We start from the raw sequence: 13719 nt of genomic DNA on the forward strand, positions 1-13719 counted from the left end.
TGGCAAGAGGGTAAAAAAATAAAAATGCCAAACTTTAAAATGTATTTATTCTTTGACCCAGCAAGTGGGTATTTATCATAAGGAAATAACCAAACACAAATGCAATAATCTAAGAAGGATGCTTATTCATTGCGATGACGTTCACAATAGGGAAATATCAGAAATGATCTAAATGTTCATCAACAATGAAACTGTTAAATAAATAACAGTGTGTCCATACAACAGAATGGAATGCACACAAAATTTTTTATAGCTATATTTATCAACAGAAAACTATCATCACAATATAGTTAAATAAAAAAGAGCAGGACATACAACAGAATGCACTGTGTAAAACCATTTACGTAAAATGTTATCTATTTAACCTATGTAGGTATATTTGCATAGATGTTTGGAAAGATGGTCTCCAAAATATTAACAATGGTTATTTGAGTACTGGAATCTCAAGTGATTTTTATTTTTTCTTAATGCTTTTCTATATTAAAACATTATACTAGATTGAATCATTTATGATAAAAAAGTTATTTCTATTTCAAAAAAATAAGAAAAAATATTACCTTAACTTGAAACCAAAGGCTCAGTGACAATGAATAAGGTATCTGAATACTTTTCCTTCCCTTATACACAAAGTAATCTGACTGAAGCAGCCAAAAATGCAACCTTTCCTCCCCTCTTCCTTACTTGCTCTTAACCTGAATTTAGCTTGCAATGTCCTTCCACATATTTTCACCTCATTTCATATTTGTCGCATATGGGATTTCTTTCTTTCTTTTTTTTTTTTGGAGACCAAGTCTTGCTCTGTCGCCCAGCCTAGAGTGCCATGGCGTCAACCTTGCTCACAGCAACCTCAAACTCCTGGGCTCAAGCGATCCTTCTGCCTCAGGCTTCCCAGTAGCTGGGACTACAGGCACGTGCCACTATGCCCGGCTAATTTTTTCTGTTTTTAGTTGCCTGGCTAATTTTTTTTTTCTATTTTTTTAGTAGAAACAGGGTCTTGCTTTTGCTTAGGCTGGTCTTGAACTCCTGACCTCATGCAATCCTCCTGCCTCAGCCTCCCAGAGGCTAGGATTACAGGCGTGAGCTACTCACTGTGCCAGGCCCACACATGGGATTTCTTAATCACAAAGAAAATACTGCACTTTGCGTTCTGTATATTTAGCAAACGCTTGTTTAGCACTTACTCTGTTTCAGGCACTATTGTAAGTGCTTTACAAATATCTAATCTTCACACAACTCTAAGAGATAGGTATTATTATCACCCCCATTTTACAGATGATGACATTGATGCACAGAGAGCTTAAGTAACTTATCCAAACCATATAGCTCAAGTGATAGAACTGGGATGTGAACCCTGAACCCAGACAGTCTAGAACCAGAGTACTTGTTTTTAACCATTCAGCTATGATGGAGTTATTTTATTTTAGGATTTTGGCCTTTCACTTAATAAATTTATATTAATTAGGATAATAATTTTATCCTGACTGGAATCCTAAGTCCACAAATTTAAAGATGCTCCTCTTAAGTAAGTATCAGAATTTAAATACAACAATTTTTTGGAGTTTATTTCTTCAAATAGCTTATACCTAAGCTATGCTGGTCACTTTAATGCCAACTAAAATCAGACCAAATTCATTTTTCATATAGCTCATAATTCATTTCATGAGGCTTAATCATAAAAATATAGTTAGAATTTATATCCCATCCTCTCTGAACTAAGCATTACATATTTCATTTCAGTTGTAGTACATTCTTTAAATATTTTCCTCCTAGCAAAAAATGTCACTGATGATGGAAAAGGCTAATCTGATTCCTGAACAAGTAAAAAGACTAAAGTGAATCTTTTAAAGCTACTAGGATAAAGGAAGAGACAGACGTTACCGAAGATGCTAAGCCAAGTAAGGTGCTAAATTTATACTCAGCTCTTAGACAGCCACAGAAAAAAGGGGAAACCTGTTATGTAATATATTTCTTTCTGTCTGATAAAAGGGAAGTGGCAAGTATGGTCCCCTGATCTTAGAGTTAGATGATTAGAGTCTGCATTTCTTTGGCCATCTCACAGCTGTGTGACTGTGAACAAAGAACTTCAGTTTATCTAAATGTAAAATGAAGGTAATACCACCAATCCTTTTAGGGCTTTTGCAAAGGAGAAAAGAGATAATATATGTGAAAGGGCTCTGCACCCTAAAATAAGCTATATAAATATGTTACAATTGTTTTATTGTTCCCATGGAAAGACTTTTTTTTGACATTGCATTTCTAGTTTTAGTTTAAAAGGAAAAAATATCCAACTGAGGTAAAAATAAACTGTTTTATCCTGTCAATTTATTACTTCCAGCATTTGAAGAGTATAGTGAATACCTTCTGACTTGTACTGCACAGCATTACTGGAACTCAAATTGGTAGGTCTCTTATATAATGTTTCCACATCTGGGGAACTGACACACGTGTCTTGGTTAATCAGACGATGAGCAACTTTAGAGTTTCATAGGAAATCTGATGGCCACATTCTCTAGGGCAGTAGTTCTCAAACATTTTAGTTTCAAGATCCCTTTAAACTCTTAAAATTACTGAGGAGCTTTTGTTTATGTGGGTCATATATATCAATATTTACCATATCAGAAATTTAAATTAAGAAAACTTTTGGATATGTATTAATTCATTTAAAAATAGAAATCTATTACTTAATACAAAAATTTTGAATAAAAATCAAGCATATTTTCCAAAAAAGTTTGATGAGATGAGTGACGCTGTTTTACATTTTTGCAAGTCTCTTTTGCAATGTCTAACTTAATAGAAGCCAGCTGGAGCTCATATTTTCTCCTGCACTAATTTTTTTCCCATATGTTGTTATCAGAAAATCCAGCCTTATACGGATATTTAGCTGCAAAAGAAAGGGGTATCTTAATAGCCTTTTCAGATAATCGTGAATATTCTTCTTTGATACGATTCCCAAACTCATCAAGCAATAGTTTTTTAAAGGCTAGTAGCAATGTAGAATCTTCAGATTGAAACCCTATCAATAAACTTCTCATACTCTGTTACATTAAAATCCATTGGTCTTTCTTACACTTTGAAGGAATCTTTTACCCACACACGATTTCACAAATTCAATATAGTGGCCATTTGGGAACTATTGGCTCACCAAGTTATATGTATTTTAAATGATGACATATTCCATTATAGAATATTTAAAATCACATGTGTTAATATCACTACCAAGCTTACCAGAAACATCATTAAGGATTGGGAAGCTGCCCATCTCTGGGTAGCAAACACAAGTGTTATGAAATTCCTGAATTTTATTATCAGTTGATTTCCTTTAAGTGACAGAGTCTTTTCATTCAATTCTGAGAAAATGTTTGCCAAATACCTAAGTCTGCATAACTGTAGGCTGTCAGTCATTCTCTTAAGTAAAGATGACGCTCCATAAAAAAGCAGCTAGTTCAGGTAGCAACTCAATTGCACAAGTGCTTTTCCTCGAAACAACCACTATAACTTCAGTATGCAGCAAAAGTGCTTTATGCATACTCTTTTCCCATCACACAGACTATTAAAAAAATGTGCACTCAAGGGTCAAGATTTGATATAATCAATAATTTTTACTGCTTCATCAAGGACATTCTTAAGTGAAACTGGCTTTTTCTTTTTTTTAAATATAAATTATGAGTGCATGGTGTCACAGAAGACAAAAACTACTAGGGTTTAGTGCCTCTGCCTTGATTTGTTCTAAGGGGCCAGCAGTTTTACCCATCACTGTTTTTCCTATCATCATGCAAATGTCAACACAGTGAAACAGGCAAAAATGTCTTAATATTGTATGAAAATACTTCTGCCCTCCCAGACCCACTGAGGGTCTTAGGGACTCCCAGGGAACCAGGGACTGATTACACTGCAGCTCTAAGAGGAAAAGAAATCTCCACCACTCAGATTGTGAACAGTTGGCATACTCACACGAAACTATTCAGAAAATCTATTAAAGGCTCAGGACTAACAACCCAGAAGAAAATTATTTAGTTTCATTATACTTGCTTGCTTTGTTTTATTCAAAAGGTAAACTAAATTAATGCCTGTACAAATAGCCTTCCACATTAAATGTATTCACAGTGTGGTATAAACTACGGTAACAACTACACATTTAAGTTATACCTATCAAAGTCTTCATTTTATAAGACATATAATAAGCTGGACTTTCTCCCTGCTCTCTTCCTTATCCAGAGCCCATCACTCTTAATGCATCTGAAACAGGCAGTGTGGGATAAGTGGGAAGAGCAAAGGCTCACTCACATCAGCATATGGTATTTCCCATGTTAAAAAACAAAGCTAACAAACAGCACCACATCCCCACAAAACAAACAGAATGAACAAACAAAAACCAAAAAAACTTCCCTTAATCCCACAGGCATATCCAATTATAAACCCGTAATTGGACATAGTTGATTACTTCCTCCTTCCAGCAATTTATTTCGCTTTCTTTCCAAATTATTACTCTCTCCTTGTTTTTTCCGTACCCAACTGGCCATTCATCCCAGTTTTTACTGGTTCTTCCTCCTCTATTTAACTTGTAACTGTGATTTTCCACAGCTAAATCTCACTGTATGTGTGTGTCTGTTTCTGTCTCTCCCTCTTTTCAGCTCTGTATTCTCTCCCTGGTGAATCTCAATTGGTTCCACCATCTTTAGGTTGATGATTCCCAAATTTCTATTTCCTGTACTGATCTCCAACCCTGAGCTCTAGACCTACATATCACTGTATATCTTGTTGTCTACTTAATGACTCTACTTAAATTTCTAAAAGGCAACTCAAACTTGACATCTCCAAAACAGATCTTTTAGTGCTCCCATCCCCATCTCCTGGATCCTTCCCCATCTCAATAAATGGCATTATCATCCAAGCAGTCACTCATACACAAAACCTAGGAGTTATTCTTCATATCCCTTCCCCCCTTATCTCCCATGTTCAATCCATTAGTTCATGTGCCATAATATATTTCAAATCTGTTTACCTCTCTCCATCTCTACCCCTATCATCCTGGTCCAAGCCACCATGTACCCTCATCTGGTCTTCTGATATAGCTTCTAACTGGAAACTTTGTTTCAATCCTAGTTCTCTCCTGTAATCCATTAGAGTAGCTAGAGTGATCTTTGGAAAAAAAAAAAAAATCAAATAATGCCACTTTCCTGCTTAAAGCATTCATTCAATGGCTTCCCTGTGTATTTAGAATAAAATTAAAACTTTTTCCTATGATCTCTAAGGCTTCATACGATACACTCCCTGGCTACCTCTGCCCCTCAACTACTGTGCTCCTGCCACACTAGCCTTCTACTTGTTATTTGAACACAACAAACTCTTTCCTACCTCAAGGCCTTTGCCCTTGCTATTCCCATGGCCTTAGGGAACTTTGAATTCCTTAGCTCTTTGCATGGCTAGCTCTTTGCCATCATTCATGTCTTAGCAACAGTCACTTCAGTCACTTCCTCAATATGGCTTATTTGACAACTTTATCTAAAGTAGGTCCAGTTATTCTCTATTATATCACCTAATTAATTTCTATCACAGCACTTATCACAATCTGAAATTATCTTATTTGTTTACTGTATGTCTCTTCCCATTAGGTTATAAGCTTAATGAGGTAAGGATCTTCCTTTTTTTTTAAAAAACACCTTTATTGATATGATTCACATACCATATAATTCACTCATTTAAAGTGAATAATCCAAATTTGCCATTTTAACCATTTTTAAGTGTACAATTCAGTGGCATTAATTACATACACGATGTTATGCAACCATTACCAATCTATTCCCAAAACTATCACCCCAAACAGAAACTCTGTAACCATTAAGAAACAGCTCCCCCATCCCCCCTTTCCCCCAGACCCTAGTAACCTCTAACTTACTTTCCATCTCTATGAATTTGCCTATTGCAGATATTTCATATAAGTGGAATCATACAATATTTGTCCTTTTGTATCTAGCTTATTAATAAGGCAGGGATCAGGGAGCTTGTGTGTCTTATTCACTGCAACCTTACCCATTGCAACCTTTATGAGGTCACGGCATAAAGGCAAACCATTTCTACACCATATTGTTACATGTGCTGAAAAATGGATTCTTTTTGACAATTGCAAGCGTTCAGCACAATGACTGGATAAGATGAAGTGCTGAAACATATTCCAAAACCGAATATTCATAAAGAAAGCTAATGGTATCTGTTTGATGGTTCAGCACTGGTATTATCCACTACAGCTTCATGAAATCTAGTCAATCGATTATAGCAGATGTCTAAGACAACCAAATGGATGAAATGATGAAGATGCTTGTGATTAAGCAGCTGAGATTGGTCAATAGAGACAGGCCAATCCTCTTGCAAGACAAAGCTTGATCACATAAACAATGCTGCTTAAACTACAGAGGCTGGACCTGGAAACTCTCGTTCATCCACCACATTCACTAGACCTTGCACCTGACTACCACTTCTTCCAGGCTTTGGACCACTTCTTATAAGGAAAAACAGTCAATTCTCAACAAGCTGTGGAAAATGCCTTTTGCGATTTCATTGCCACTTGCTCTCCAGGCTTCTTCGCTGCTGGCATACTGTTAAGATGGCAAAACTGTATCAATAGTTTAGATACATACTTTAACTGTACTGCTTCTTATTTGAGATATAATAAATTAAACTTTTGATTTGAAATCAGACATTTCATATTTAATGACCTAAAATAATTAATCAAATTTTAAGCAAGTCACTTAACGGTTTTGTTTTTTTTTTTGGAGACAGAATCTTGCTCTGTCACCCAGGCTAGAGTGCAGTAGCATCATCATAGCTCACTGCAACTCCAAACTCCTGGGCTCAAGTGATCCTCCTGGCTCAGTCTCCTGAGTAGCTGGGAATACAGATACATGCCTATGTTGCTTAGGCTGGTCTTAAAAGCCTGCGCTTAAGCTATCCTCCTACCTCAGCCTCCCAAAGTGCTAGGGATACAGGTGTGAGCCACTGCATCTGGCCTATACTTAACTTTTTTTTAAATTTATTTTTTATTGTATATATTTAAGGTGTACAACATGTTTTGAAGGTGTACATGATGTTTTGATATACATACACATAGCGAAATGATTACAACAAACATTAGCATTCATTTTTCTGTGTCATAAAAATACCTAAAATCCATTTTCTTAGCAAATTTTCAGTATATAATACATTATTACGAACTATAATTCTCATTCTGTATATTATATTGCTGGACTTATTCATTCTACATAACTGCAAATTTATACGCTTTGACCTACTTCTCCGCCCCTGCCAACACTGGTAACTACCACCTACTCTGTTATTCAACTACTTATTCAACTTTTTTTTTTTTTTTTTTTTTAAGATTTTGCATATAAGTGAGATCAAAAAGTACTATTCTTTCTCTGTCCGGCTTATTTTACTTAGCATGATGTCCTCCAGGGTCATCCATGTTGTAGCAAATGGCAGTATGTTGTTCTTTCTAGAGGCTGAGTAAATATTCCATTGTGTGTGTATGTGTGTGTGTGTGTGTGTGTATATACTTTATATATAAATTTCCTTAGCCATTTAAGTCACTCAACTTTTCTAGATCTCTTCCTTTATTTGTGTGATGGTGCTATATCATTATTCATTCATTATTAAGCATCTCTTCAGAACTTAGCATTTCTGGCACTGCTAATGGAATGCTTGCTAACAGAAATATCATGATGTACAAAATAGCCTCTGCTACCAAGGAACTTTTAGTTCCTTTTCTATCTGGGGATATCATCTTCTTTGATTTGGTACATTTTTGGGATGAAAATATATAGAACAATAAAACACATGGAGGTAAGGGGACCTCTGCCAAGCTTATCAAATTATTTAATATTACACCAGAGTGGCAGATGTCACAGCCAAACTGTCTTCAAATCCATTTCACATTATCTGCCCTTTTACTTTGCAGGGTGATGATGAGGATCAAATGAATATATATGCATGTAATTTACAAACTATACAGCTCTCTACAAAGGTAAGGTAAAAGTTTTATAATTTTTGTTATACTACTTTTTATGCTCTGAGAATTAAAAGCAAACTACTGTGATCTACACAAATTCTAATACAACATACTTATAAACTTACTGACAATTATGGCAGGATCTGGATTTTAACATCAATGTCAATTACATTGCACCCAAATTTTGGCAGGCCCATTCCTATAGCATTACACACTGACCAACAAGGAAGGCTATTTCCAACCAAAGGGGCTGGCACTTGACAAATGTTAGCAAATGGTGCTGAAAACAGGCATTTTGCTTTACACACTTTCTATACCTAATCCAGCACACACACACACCTTTAGACAGCAGTGACATGAAGAGGGCAAGCAGGCCCTACCAATGCTCTCAGCTCTTCAAACAACACTTGAGGATTTCTACTTGAAGGCCTGTCTTTCTAAGCTTGTGCTTTCAAAACTTGGGCTGGACTGATCCCAAATACTGAAGTAACAAATATTACTAAGTTCTGTCATTTCCTCTACCAAAAAAGTGATTTTACTACTACTTCTGGTTATGATGAAAGGTCCTATTGACTATTCAAACCCTCAACCAAGTTATGGATGCAGTATTAAATGACTTCACTCCTTCTTCTCTGGCACTTTAACACATGCCAATGCTTTCATCCACCTCCACTAACGTGGCTTATAAATTACTGAGGTGAGGCCATTTTAATAGTATGATTTGTTCACATCTCTAGAGATGGGGTACAAATGAGACTGCCTGAGAAGACAAACTCTCCTTTGACAACATGTATTAGTATGTATGTATATAAAAACAAACCTTCAAAAGCTGGAAATATCTTATTGCTATAATACTTGGTTAAAAGCCATAATAATTAATGGTTCTTTGATTTGTTTCAAACTAAAATGTGAAAAAGTGATGGTAGTAAGGTCAAAGACAAAATGAAACCTTCTCCAAGAAATAGCAAGAGATGGACTAGACAGAGCTGAAGCAAAAAAAGTTAAAGGTCACAAACTTGCTAAAAGTTTCTTTTTAAATGCTCAAGAGAAGATTTCTGAATAAATTTTGAAATGTAAGAAAAGTCTCTTTTTAATAAGTTTATTGTCCCCTCCTTTTAAAACTGCAACAATAGTGATGAAAAAAACACCAGAGAGCAAGAACGTGCTCCCTATAGAGTGGTTAAGCCTACTGATCTTACAGACACACACACACACACACACACACACACACACACTCTTCCTCAATTTTCAGAAAGAGCATAAAATTGGAAAGGATATAAAACTACTAGAAGCAACCCATTTCTTAAACAGATGAATAAAGCTAGTTCAGCATACTTGTGGTCTTGGTTCAGTTAAGAATAAAGTCAGAGGCCACTTGGGAAGTGCTTCCAAGTAGGCACCAAACAGATGCTAGAGCTAAGAGTCTGATGAGGGCTGACTTTCCTAAGTTTTCCACTGGACACAGTCAGCCTCCACCTTGGTCACACTCTCAAAGCAAGCTAGGGTATTCTTAGCAACTCTTTAAATCGCCCTGTGGTATTCCTATTGTGCTCTTGAGAACAAAGAAGTATTTGTTTGAATCTGGGATTATGAGGAAATTCAAGCATTTCGGCAGGAGCAGATTTCACCTGGAAGCTTCTAACAGCTTTCCAACCTCAGGACTTATGTGCCTAGAGCAAGAAATACAAAATAGGGCAAGGAAAGAAGAAGTTCTGAACTCAGATCAGAACTTAGTTCTATTAAATGATACCAACTGTACTCTCGGACTCTGTACCCTGTAGTATCCACGTGCTCTTTCCGCCAAGGCTGACTTCACTGGAGATGCTCTCTAACTTACTTACTAATTTACCTCTTCCTTAATGCAGTCTTAGTCTGGGCATTTCTTGACCAGTTCTGTCTAGGCACTGCCTTTTCCATGGTATGACACAACTGTGATCAGCAGAGTATGAGCTAAGCAGCCTTGAAATTAAAGTACTGTTTCTGTGACTGAAATACTTATCTGCCAAAAATGCAGGGTGGGAAAGCATCAGTTGTGGGAAGAATGGCACATGGAAAGGTGAGTCATGGGCCAGAAACTGCAAGCAAGGCTGCCTGCCTGGCGCTGGAGTAGAAGTAACAGTAAAAGCAGTGTGATTGAGAGGGCAATGAGTATGAGGTTATGAAGCAAAGGATTAATTGAGGACTGCAAACTAGAAATCTGACTCAATTTCAGAAAAGGATAACAACCTTAACAGAAACCAAATTTTTAAAACACACCATTAGACTGAGGTTGGTTGAAGGGAAGAAAGGCAAAGATGATACTATATAGAGGGGTAATTCTAGATTGATCAGACATGAATAAGGGAATTGTTCAGCAAGTCTTTAGTTTTATTTGGGTAGAAGGCAACTCAGGCTCATAAAAACAAAAGCATCACAAATTTTATTATTTCTATAAAACTGAAAGGTCTGGGGATACAGCTGATAGTGTCTTTAAACAACAGCCAACTTGTGGGTACTCATCCACGTGATACTCCAATTGGAAGGATGTCCAAATAAAAACAAAAAAAGCATTTGTTATTTATAAAAACAAAGGAAACTAGTCTTCCTTTAAACCAGAAAATTTATGGAACATCTACCTCTTGAAGTAGAGCCAAAAGTGCTAAAGAAACACTACATATTTCTTTCAGGAAAATATAATACAAACCCAGGCATCTAATAGTCTTACTATGGCATGTGGAAAGACATTATTCAAGTAAGATACTAACAGATGTGATGCTGAGAGCGTGACAAAAACCCAAGACGGGCTGGGAGGACCATATGCTTGGTCTTTTCCTTTGGGCCCTGAATAATAAAGTGAGGAGACCATGAAGGACCTGCAAAGGCACTAAACTTTTACTCCACAAACAACAATGCAAAATGAGTCCCTGGAAGTGGTCTAAGAGAAGAAAGTTATTACCAGTCAGGCTGCAGAGGCAAGAGATTATAAAGCTCACACATTCAAGTATAGTGTACCAGCAAGTAAAAACACAAAAGAGGTTGAACCCTACATATATGGGGAGCAAAAAAAAAAAAAAAAAATATATATATATATAAACAAATAAATAAATTAAAAAAGGGATTCTGAGTTTAATAGGATTCCGATTTATACCCATTGCTTCACTGCAGTCATTATAATGGCATGGAAGACAACTGTGGCCAAAAAAGAACTATGTATCACTAATGTGTTACTACTTATTTAACTAGTTAAATAAACAGATCGACTGTAGTACATATGATAAAGAAAGAGGGTTAGCAATCTAAGGAAGTAGGTTGTATGTGGGAAGTAGGAGAGGAGTGAGTAAGAGTTACTTACCTGTGCTATATTTTTGTTCAGAAGATAGACACCATAATCAAATTGTAACTTCTCCCCTCCTTTTGGATACAGTGGAAACCTAAGAATGATAAAGAAGGATCAGAAGTTTTCCAAAGTTCAGTAAATACAACCTCCAAGTTGTTGACGGAGGCTAAAGTTTCTTAGATACGGCACAAACATCTGAAGAACTGGACTAAATCATTTAGTTACAGTCACTGTAATCTGCTGACATCTTCATACTAAGAATCAAGTCAGAACAATGGCTGCCTTCTCTCAAAGGAAAAAGTGAACAAGTCACAAAACAAGGTACTAATATATAATAAAGTGATCCACTAACCCCAAGGAATTAAGGCCACTGTTTCTTATTTATATATCATGAGCTTGCCACCTTAGCTAAGATTAAGATCCCAAAATTTTTTCCTCTAATATCTTGGACCTGACATCTCAACTCCTCCTAAGTGGGAGAGGAAGATTAAGAAGAAATAAAAATCAGTCTTAGAAACAATATATAAGATTTCTGTTTCTTTTAAGGTGGCCAGTAGTGCCAGTATGAGCCAAAATGCATTCAAAAATTCATTCACATTTACAGTGAAGGCCATTTGGATGCAACTTCTCTAAGGCAATGTGCTCATACCATAAAGTTCTTATAAATGACGTCCCATTTTAACCTGCCTCACTGAAGCAACAAAAGCATGATATCTATCTGGCTCTTCATAAAGATGAACGGTTATGTTAGGGAATAAGCTCCCTTCACCTATTTCCCTGTCCTTACTCCTGCAAATGAAGAAGAAAAGGTTAGAGCACACCTATAGTCTAGCCATTTTTCTGATTCTCAAGATCATGTGTAAGTTTTACCATCTGAAATAGATTTTTCTACACACAGATCAATCACTACTTAGATAGGGTCAAGAAGAAACCTTCATCTTCCTTAGTTCTGCATATCCAATTACTCTCAAGAATAAAATAATTTTATTGAAATGAATGGTATATGACAATTACCAGATATTCTTAATTTCAATTGTCTTTTAATTGTCTGAGGAAAAGATACATTCCATAAAGCCTGGAGGATATTGTTTGCAAGGGAAAATAAAAGAAAGGAAATAGAATTTAAAAGCTTTATATTAAATTCTCTAGAGCTGTTGGTTATATAGTATCCAAAAGGTAAATTTTTTGCACTGTAAAATTATAGGCACTGGGGAGTCAGTAAGGTCATGAACTGTACTTATTCTCTACTAAAGGAATACCAAATGCTTCGTACACCCATCAAGAAGATACAGCTTTGTATTTAATTGTAACAGTAAAAATAAACTAGGACATGTGGTTTGGTCCCAAATTGAGATGCATAAAAATGACAACATAGCAAATTCAGGATAAGCAAAGTATAACACCAGGCTTTTGCAAGGTGTCTGGGAATCATTCAAATTCACATGGGGTAGCCCGCATAGAAACTACATATTTGCAAAGACATAATGACAGGGGTACATTAGAGGAATCTACTATAGGCCTAAAGTTCTGTACTGTGCAATTGTTATTCTATAAGCCATCACATGTAGACTATCTGAATAGTCCTCCAAACCCACAGCTTATCTCCATTTTCGTGCTATAAATCCAGAAACTGTTTCTTATGTTGGAAGGGTAAATTGAGATCAGCATACATTGAAAACCAAGCCTCTACATTCCTAAAAAATGGATCTCACAACATTTGACTTTATTATGACTTCATTGGGACTTATTTACAGAAAGATCCACAAGGTGTGTATGTAGCATTAAAACAAATCTAAAGAGATTTTAAAGCCAAAGATTCAAATAGGTCAATGCTAAGACAGATCAAATATTAGGACAGAATTCACATTTTATATTGCTTTGAAATTCTTAATGGCTCACTTCAAGTTGAATAGTATAATAGCTTATAACTATCACACATTCATCTTACTTTGCAAAAATACATGAATTTGTAGGTCTATCAAGCAATCTAGAAAAATGGAATCCATTTAAAGCTAAAAACTATTACCATCAAGACATAAGATATAAATCAATGATATTTTATTTTAATATAGATGGAAAATCACATTAATAAACTGTGGAAGGTTTAGATAAGAATGTGGTCATTCAAGTACAACCAGAAAAATGTTCATAACACCACAAATAGGACTCATTAAAGGAGTATTACATTAAATAAATGGAAGATGAACTAAATATTTCCTATGAAGACTCCATATAATTTATAACTACACTAAATTAAAATGGCCAATATTAAATCAATTTTTCAAATTAAATTATGTCCCAAATTGTTTAAAACTTCACTGACTCTACACAGCAAAAATATTAATGAATTAGAAAGCAATAAATAGATTATGTGTGCGACAGAATTCCATCTGAGGCTTAC

General features: G+C 35.7%; 1 protein-coding gene across 3 annotated transcripts in view; it reads right to left on the minus strand.

Moving 5' to 3' along the window:
- The window catches only part of UVRAG (UV radiation resistance associated), a 281364-nt gene that overhangs the window by 54069 nt on the left and 213576 nt on the right, over positions 1 to 13719 (minus strand). For all 3 annotated transcript variants that reach the window (XM_069470994.1, XM_069470993.1, XM_069470992.1), the window contains one exon: positions 11334 to 11412. In XM_069470994.1, coding sequence (XP_069327095.1) covers positions 11334 to 11412 — 79 coding nt within the window. The remainder of the gene's footprint in view (positions 1 to 11333; positions 11413 to 13719) is intronic.

Source organism: Eulemur rufifrons, chromosome 6 (genome assembly GCF_041146395.1).
Source record: "Eulemur rufifrons isolate Redbay chromosome 6, OSU_ERuf_1, whole genome shotgun sequence".
Taxonomy (NCBI): Eukaryota; Metazoa; Chordata; class Mammalia; order Primates; family Lemuridae; genus Eulemur; species Eulemur rufifrons.